Raw genomic sequence first — 7,941 nt, 5'->3', positions numbered from 1 at the left:
GCTTACTCGCGATAATGTGACGCTTTACACGCGGAAACTGTTTACGTTGGTAGCGGCGGCTCATGTTTTAACCACTATCAAAAACAACGTTTTTGTAGTTTATTCTTGTTTTGCAGAAGATCGAAATGGGGAAAGCTGATTTTCTCTCACCCAAGGCGATTAGCAACCGGATAAAATCCAAAGGTCTTCAGAAACTGAGGTGGTATTGTCAGATGTGTCAAAAACAATGCCGAGACGAGGTGAGCTACCGACGAAACCCCCCTGATTCAATATATTTATTTAATAAAGTAATAGATTTACAGTATTTTCCTTCTTATGTGTTGACAGAATGGCTTCAAGTGTCACTGCATGTCTGAGTCCCACCAGAGACAGCTGTTGCTGGCCTCAGAAAACCCCAACAAGTTCATGGACTACTTTTCTGAGTGAGTTTTTTGACAAAATAGTTTTTTACTCATGCTGGTTTTAAATTTAAACAAAGCTAAGTTAGCACTCCATCACTGACAGTAGATTTAAGTCTTCCTTTTCTTTTACCAGTGAGTTCAAAAGCGACTTTTTGGAGCTGCTCAGAAGGCGTTTTGGTAAGTCCTGATCTCTTCACACGTTATCCAGATGTTTACACATTAGCCGCTGTACCCACGGACTGTTATAGTCAATGATGTTTTTCATCTGCAGGCACAAAACGAGTGCACAACAACATTGTATATAATGAATACATCAGTGACCGGGAACACGTCCACATGAACTCCACACAATGGGAGACTCTCACTGATTTCACCAAATGGCTGGGCAGAGAAGGTTAGCTGATGTAAATGTATCAGAGTCTAAAGTATGGAAATTAGATTGGCTGCCGTCATAACTGTGTCAAGGACATATTATTACATTCAGTTACCTAGGCTACTAATAACGGTATACATCATCTCTAGGTTTGTGTAAAGTCGACGAGACCCCGAAAGGTTGGTACATCCAGTACATTGATCGCGATCCAGAGACCATCCGTCGCCAGGAGGAGCAGGCCAGAAAGAAGAAGCAGGAGCTGGATGATGAAGAGAGGAGCGCCAAGTTCATTGAGGAGCAGGTCCGCAGAGGCAGAGACAGCAAAGAGACAGAAGTGAGTACAAACAGGACTTCAAAGTGAACCTGGTGTGTGAGCCTTAACTGCAAATAAAAATTGTTTGTATTCGTTAGGAAAATCCAGTGTACACCGAACTCAAGCGTGAGAGTGAAGAGGAAAAAGGTAGAATTTTAATTCTGTTTAACAGTAACATCTTTAAAGGCTTAATTGTGATTTTTGTGAACCTTTCCATAACAAACAATTGTTGTTTTTCTTTAGTTGCTTTTAAACTTGGTGCAACGTCCTCGGTTGCTGGTCCTTCCAAATCCAGGTATATACATTCATAGACAGACCTTTCATTGTGTTACAATCATAGTGATTTACATTGACCATGCTGTAACGGTTTCTGTCTGTGTGTCTCCCTCTGTAGTTCCCTTCTGGGTGCCAGCGCTCTCAAAGCAACATCGACCAAGAGAAAAGAAGCGTCCTCCGGTTCAGACTCCAGAGGGGAGAAGAAGAAGAAATCTGCCTTGGAGGAGATCATTGAGGTATAAGATCATTTCTGTGTGTATGTGTAAATGCATTTGCAGTTGTGTTCAGCTTAGAAAGTGTAAGCTCTTTGTTCAGATGGAAGACAAGAAGAAGCAGTCGGTCAGAACAGACTACTGGCTGCAGCCCAACATCGTGGTCAAAGTCGTTACCAAGAGACTGGGAGAGCGGTACCATAAGAAGAAGGCTGTTGTTATGGTAACGCTTTGTGGTTGTTTATTGGGGGGGGGGGGTATGGGCATAGAAGGAGGATGTTAACAGCAGGTGATCTTCTGCTGTAGGAAGTACGAGACAAATACACAGCGGTGGTGAAGATGGTTGACTCTGGAGACAAACTGAAACTGGACCAGAATCACGTAGAGACCGTCATACCTGCCCCGGGTAAACAAAACGTTTTGATTGTGATAACATCAACATCAATACATCAAAATAATGAATCTCTTTTTTCCACAGCTGTATTTTTTTTAACTTCATCACATTTTGCCAATTTTCCTGCAGGTAAACGTGTTTTGATCCTGAACGGTTCGTACAGAGATACTGAGGCTGTGCTGGAGGGGATTGATGAGAAGAATTTCTGTGCCGCACTAACGCTTGACTCTGTAAGTATTCATTTATTTGTTAGAAAAACTGATTGTCTCTTTGTCAGGACAGTTCAAATGTGGTTTCTGGTTTGATTAGAAGTCATGCTTTGGCCTCGTCTCACCCTCAGGGTCCACATAAAGGGAAGCGCGTCGATGTTGCCTATGAAGATTTCGCAAAACTGGCCTGAAGCAGGAACCCTCCAGTTTTAATCCAGCCAGCTGTGAGGGACTCTACTGTGTCAGAGTGGCTTTACCACGATTCATCTGTACATACAAAGCGTTCACAAAGACAATTAGGAGCGACGTCTCCGATTTTGTTTTATTAACGGTCAACCTAATGTTGCTGATGTAAATTCTGTCCAAATAAATGTTACAAAAGTGACATGTGGTGCATGTTTTTCTGGAAGGAGAGGATCAAATGTAGTAAGAAACGTGACTTCAGTGGTTCACACGCACGCTGCTGGTCACCGGCTGTGCAGCATCTAGATGAAGCTGTTGAGATCTGGGACGATGTAGTCTGTGTAGTGGCCGTCGATGAAGCCCTTCCCACTGTTGTGGACGAACCAGCAGTAGATGTTGGAGCCGCGCTTCTCGTCGTGCCTGTAGTCCTTCTGCCAGCCCCTAAAACGCACAAAGATGTGTTTAAAACCTTCACAAGAGGTTGGGTTTGGTGTAAAGAGAGGAAACGTACCTGGTGACAAGCAGCTTGTTGCCGTTCACTTCCATCGTCGCCTCTTTTTTCAGGGGGTCCGCTCCGTCGTGGATGTCGTAGACGCTCACCTCTGGTTCTCTGGAGAACTGCCCTGCGAGAGTCAAGTTTCACCACCAGCTTAGACACACTTCATGGTTAGACAGTGGCTGAATGTACACTTAAAGCGCATCATGGAGTCCTACTGTACCTATGAGCCCGCGCACCACGGGGGAGTACTGGTTGTGGTTGGGGATGTAGATCCCCAGGAAATCAACGTTGACCGGATGCTTTTTCCACACGCGATGAAGCAGCACCATCACCTGGACGTCCCCATTCACCGTGACTGTAACGTGAGCGTTCTTCACAATGGAAATCCTCACCCTGAAACATGAACCCATGGGATAAAACGTCCCGGTCGTAATCGGGGCGAGTGAAGCGGCGGCAGGTGTGAGCGTTACCCGTCCAGAGTGACTTCAGCCGTGGCCGCCCAGGTGAAGGCGTGGCGGCCTCTGCCGTCGTCCAGGCTGATGCCGTCGGTGCCGACCGTCACGCTGACCCCGTCGGGCTGGTAGTAGACGGAGATCGTGCCAAAGTAGGTGCTGAGTTTGCCCTTGTGCGGCTGCTTGGAGCTGATGAGCTGACCGTTCACCACCAAACCTTCAGGGCACGGAAAAGAAAGGCGACATCAGAACGGAGGCAGATGAATAGTAGTTCAACTAGTTCACACCCGGTACCTGTTCCTTTGTCGGACACCAGGCTGAGGATGTGACCCGGTTTAGAGTCAATGTTGAAGCAGACGTCCATGTTGTTCCTGGGAAGGTGAATGATGAAGTGGGGGTCGTTGTCCACTGGATGAGACACACTGACTTTATTCATACTGTGTAAAGTGGACACTGAAAGAGTTTATATGATTCCCTGTGTGTGTGTGTGTGTGTGTGTGTGTGTGTGTGTGTGTGTGTGTGTGTGTGTGTGTGTGTGTGTGTGTGTGTGTGTGTGTGTGTGTGTGTGTGTGTGTGTGTGTGTGTGTGCGCGCGCGCGTTACCAAAGTTGATATTTTTGGGCAGAGTCACCGCCTCCGGACCCTTTATCAACTCCTCTCCCGGTTGGGGAGTAGGGCCCATCTGGACCCAGGGTGGAGTCCCGTAGATGACGTTGGTTGGAGGCGGAAGTCCAGGCGGTCCTCCAAATCCCATTCCTACACACACGAGACAGGCCTTCATGCATTCTGCCTGTACCACAGCCTAGTGAGCGCCCGCTTCCGCTTCGCGTGCCAGGCACCTGAGCAGCAGCCATGTTTGGGGTCCTTCGGGGAGTCGGCCAGCAGCCTCTCCGTGGCGTCCTCGCTCTCCACCAGCAGAGCGGTGAGCGGAGTGACGAACTGGTGCTCCAGCGCCAGCGACATGATCTGCTTGGTGATCGTCCTCTTCCTGGCGGCTGTTGTCGCCAGAGACCTGCAACCAGAGCGCGGCGGGAGTGAATTCCAGGCCTTCAACCGAGCTGTGAATGTGAACGTCAGCCACTGCGCGCGCTTCCCCCTCACCGTTCAGAGATCAGCTGTTTGATGGTGATGTAGGCCCACATCTGTCTGGCGAAGCCGTTGAAGGAGTGCTGGTGTTTGGCCAGCTCCGCGTCCAGCTGTGCAGTGTCAGCCTCCGTCTCCAGGGTGAGGTCCAGCCGCGCCTGCAGGACCAGGGGGGTTTAGTCGCCTGTGCTTCTGGAAAGGCGTGAGCCTGAGTCTGCTACGCTTACAGCAGACGCCGTGGTGAAGCTGGTCAACGTGTCGCTCCCAGACGCTTTCACCTTCCCAGCCACCACCAGCTCCGAGCCGCTGAAGTACTTGTCGAAGCGGTTCTGGGTCACGTCCGACACCAGGCCCTCGGGGAACTGAACGATGATCCTCCTCAGTAGCGGAGAGGAAACCTGCCTGTAAAACGTCTGCGGGGCGACACGAGACGCGGTGAGGGCCGCTCACTAAGCCCCGCCCACCCGCAGCTCCTCGCCACGTACCCGCAACTGCTCCGCTGCGTCGTGGTTAGCGAAGATCCGCTGAGCCATGCCTCTGTTCTCCATCGCGATGCGTTCCAGGAAGTCGTAGTCCACGTCGAACCCGATCCCCAGCGAGAAGAGGGAAAACTCCTCCCTCATCACTCGCTTCACATTCTTCTGGATGGTGGTGAGCTTGATCTCCCCTGCGAGGAAAATATAAAACATCTTAATAATAAGGCCTGATCAGACATCACTGTCTGGATCGTCTCAATCCTTCCTACCAACTGTGGGGTCCCCATCAGACACCAGGATGATCATGGACACGGACCGAGGGCTGATCAGGCCCTGGTTGGACGCCTTCACCAGCATCTGCACTGCTCTCATCAGGGCTTCGTTGATGTTGGTGCCTGGTGTCAGCAGCAGGTGGTTTGTGTCAATGGAGCTATTGCCTTGTTCTCGTTGGAGGAATCGAACGTTCCCTCACCTCCGTTAGGTTTGATGCTTTGGATGTATTTCTTGGCATCTTCGACCTGGATGGACGACCCGGGGAGCAGCTCCTCGCTCCAGCAGCGCACGTTGTGGTTGAAGTCGATGATGCTGAACTGATCGTCTACGCTCAGGTCGCCTAGAATGGCCTGCATGGCCTCAACTGTCTGCGTGGAGGAGTGGGGAGTAGATGCAGTTTGCAGATTCACCACACGCAGCGGTGATGGGAGCGGCACAACTAGGACTTACTTGCTTCATCTTGACCCCCCACATGGAGCCGCTGACGTCAATAACGAACACGATGTTTTTGGGAAGCGGCGACAGGTTTGACGGCGCAAAGAAGTGGACGAAATGGCCATCGGACACCTGGAGGACACAGGGCGGTGTTTGAGCGGGTGAATCTACATGTCAGCGAGCTCCTGGTCGCGTGTGACACCTGTAGCTCCCCGGCGTTGCTGTCTCGCTCCACATCGTACGTGACGGTGAAGATGCCGTCGACGGCGCTGCCGGTGCAGTTGTCGCACTTCCTCTGCTGCTGCAGGCTGGGCTTGAAGGCGACGTGAGCCTGGGGACACAGACGCGGACGCCATACGGTGCATGAGGGGGGAGCAGCCGCCGCCGGCTGCCGGCAGCTCCGCCTGCTCCGTTACCTTGTCTTTGGTGGACGTGACTTTGATCAGCTCCTCGAACTGAGCGCCGAGCGTGTTCGGCGTCTGCACCGCCGATATTCCCTTTGGCTCGTAGATGTACACGTCCACCTGCAGGAGGACGGGGGGGCGTTTGTGAGACGCAGACGGGGAGGCAGAAAGGCGTGGGGCGCCAGGATGCTCTCACCTGAAGCTGTGGAACCAGCCTGCCGGGCTGCAGGTACAGCTTGTGCTCGTACAAACCCAGCTTCCGCTGCATCATCTCCTGGTAGTGGAGCTCGAACTCAATGTTGCTGCCCGGAGGAACGTGGACCTCCGTCTTGAAGGTCTCCATGTCCTGGGAGTTAGCCCTGTTGTAGTGAAAAGCATGTGAGGCTCCGTGAGGCCGTGGAGCTCCACAGTGGACTCAAGTCCGGGTGGGCCGGTACCTGACGATGCCGGCCGCCTTGCCTCGGGCCCGGGCCTGCGTGTACAGGTTTCTGGCCACGGTCTTCTCCTTCACCGAGCCCATGAACCTTATGCCGTTCACGTTCCTGTAACACAAGAAGGGGAGCGTTGCAATGGGCGTTTTAGGGCTCAGACTGTGGCTCAGGGCGGCCCTCACATGGTGAAGTTGGTGATGAAGGCTTGTTTGGGGATCTGGACGTTGAAGCCGATGCTCTGGGCCTTGGTGCCAGAGTTGACCACCGAGCTCCTGACCGTAGTGTGGGCGAAGCGCGACGTGATGCGGCTCTCCACCCTGTAACTCTTGACAGTGATGTCATCGCCACGAATGGCCTGGGATGAACACAGAATAAAGGAGAGGAAGGTCTGTGATTAACATGAATGCTTTTAATGGCCCACTGAGAGGTTTTCAACAACACTGGTTTAGGGGCAGAGCAGGTTTGCGGTGAACAAAGTCAGTAACCCGTCAGTCATGTGAATCTCTTCAAACAGCAGCTTATTGATTGTCAGATAAGCTTAAACTCTGCCACAGTGGACACTGCTGGAACAACAAGCACAGAGATGTACCTCAAAGTCTTCCTGCTCCTCGCTGGTCAATATTGCTCTCTGAAACAAACACACACAATCAGCGTCACTCGCTTTTGGTCTGTAAATCACAAACTGTTGTGAAGATGTAGATTGTGGTCAGAATAGGCTTCTATATCTATCTGCTAGTGATTCTCCATCATTGCACAAACAATGACTTGTTTATTAATAAAGAAGCTCTCACCCTGTGTCTCTGCTGATGATCCTGAACGTCCAACTGGTGGAAGAAACAAAGCTTATGTGAAATTCAGGTTTAATTAATCATGAGGACAATTCAGTTTAGTGAGAGAGGACACTTGAGTGAGCTTTGGAGGGTTAAAGCATCAAAACACTTGCAGAAGTGCTTTAAGGGGTCACAATAAGTTAGATTCAATTTAACAAATAAAAAAATGTTTTAAATGTTGCACAAGTAGAACAAACAAACTTGATGCGACTGATCATTTTAAATGTGATTTAAATCTTCTTAAAACCCATAAAGGCTTAGAACTGACAACGCTGAGACATTTATGTTAAATTATAAATACATATATTACCTCTATTTGAACTCATAACATTCTTCTTTGATCTCTGTGCTGTTATGTTCACCAGCCCACATCTACACCCTCCATCTTACCGTGTCATCCTCCCATTCTCCGTCTATCACAAACTCGAAGCAGCAGCTGTGATGGAGGAGCAGGAGCCCCAGAAGCAGCAGCAGCAGACGCCTCATGTTTCCAGGCTCAGACACGCATTCCCTCACACGCACCTACAAAATACACAGCGCAGGGAGACGGGCGGCCCTACAGCAACGGAGCCTGACGGACACCCAGCCGAGCTGAAACCTGGAGGTTAAAATCCAACAGGCCGATCGACTTCTGGCCCCAGTCAATATTTGTTGTGCTTCATGTAAACCAGAAAGGAGAACGAAACTTTGAAACTTGA

The 7,941-nt window shown here is 50.5% G+C and overlaps 2 protein-coding genes across 5 annotated transcripts; one reads left to right on the top strand and one right to left on the bottom strand.

Moving 5' to 3' along the window:
- Positions 1-2: 2 nt before the first annotated feature.
- Positions 3-2,563, top strand: kin (Kin17 DNA and RNA binding protein). 4 transcript variants are annotated; one of them, XM_029161659.2, is made up of 12 exons: positions 5-239; positions 328-422; positions 535-578; positions 673-795; positions 924-1,108; positions 1,186-1,234; positions 1,331-1,382; positions 1,482-1,599; positions 1,679-1,798; positions 1,882-1,981; positions 2,099-2,199; positions 2,310-2,563. In XM_029161659.2, the coding sequence occupies exons 1-12, from the start codon at positions 126-128 to the stop codon at positions 2,367-2,369; spliced, it is 1,161 nt and encodes a 386-aa protein (XP_029017492.1). In that variant the 5' UTR covers positions 5-125; the 3' UTR covers positions 2,370-2,563. The 4 variants fall into 4 exon arrangements, with proteins under 4 accessions (XP_029017488.1, XP_029017491.1, XP_029017490.1 ...); XM_029161658.1 differs by having other exon boundaries at positions 4-239; positions 2,099-2,563; XM_029161657.3 differs by having other exon boundaries at positions 4-239; positions 1,882-2,199.
- Positions 1,823-7,851, bottom strand: itih2 (inter-alpha-trypsin inhibitor heavy chain 2). The gene is made up of 21 exons (XM_029161654.2): positions 7,634-7,851; positions 7,205-7,237; positions 7,003-7,041; positions 6,596-6,768; positions 6,420-6,524; positions 6,179-6,341; positions 5,995-6,102; positions 5,781-5,909; positions 5,594-5,710; positions 5,343-5,511; positions 5,140-5,265; positions 4,880-5,061; positions 4,622-4,807; positions 4,413-4,552; positions 4,151-4,323; positions 3,915-4,067; positions 3,607-3,720; positions 3,331-3,529; positions 3,081-3,253; positions 2,873-2,984; positions 1,823-2,802 (listed from the first exon to the last, which is right to left on the bottom strand). Exons 1-21 carry the CDS (start codon positions 7,727-7,729, stop codon positions 2,664-2,666), a joined length of 2,829 nt encoding a protein of 942 aa, XP_029017487.1. The 5' UTR covers positions 7,730-7,851; the 3' UTR covers positions 1,823-2,663.
- Positions 7,852-7,941: the final 90 nt, after the last annotated feature.

Source organism: Betta splendens, chromosome 9 (assembly GCF_900634795.4).
Source record: "Betta splendens chromosome 9, fBetSpl5.4, whole genome shotgun sequence".
Classification (NCBI taxonomy): Eukaryota; Metazoa; Chordata; class Actinopteri; order Anabantiformes; family Osphronemidae; genus Betta; species Betta splendens.
Note: the sequence above shows the minus strand (reverse complement) of the source record. Positions and strands in the feature narration are given on the sequence as shown.

Coding starts and splice junctions, on each gene's coding strand:
- kin (XM_029161655.2), top strand. CDS start 126: ATGGGGAAAGCTGATTTTCTCTCACCCAAGGCGATTAGCAACCGGATA. Junction 1,235..1,330: donor TGAGAGTGAAGAGGAAAAAG/GTAGAATTTTAA, acceptor GTTTTTCTTTAG/TTGCTTTTAAACTTGGTGCA. Junction 1,600..1,678: donor CCTTGGAGGAGATCATTGAG/GTATAAGATCAT, acceptor CTCTTTGTTCAG/ATGGAAGACAAGAAGAAGCA.
- itih2 (XM_029161654.2), bottom strand. CDS start 7,729: ATGAGGCGTCTGCTGCTGCTGCTTCTGGGGCTCCTGCTCCTCCATCAC. Junction 7,042..7,204: donor ATCATCAGCAGAGACACAGG/GTGAGAGCTTCT, acceptor TGTTTGTTTCAG/AGAGCAATATTGACCAGCGA. Junction 6,525..6,595: donor TTCATCACCAACTTCACCAT/GTGAGGGCCGCC, acceptor CTTGTGTTACAG/GAACGTGAACGGCATAAGGT.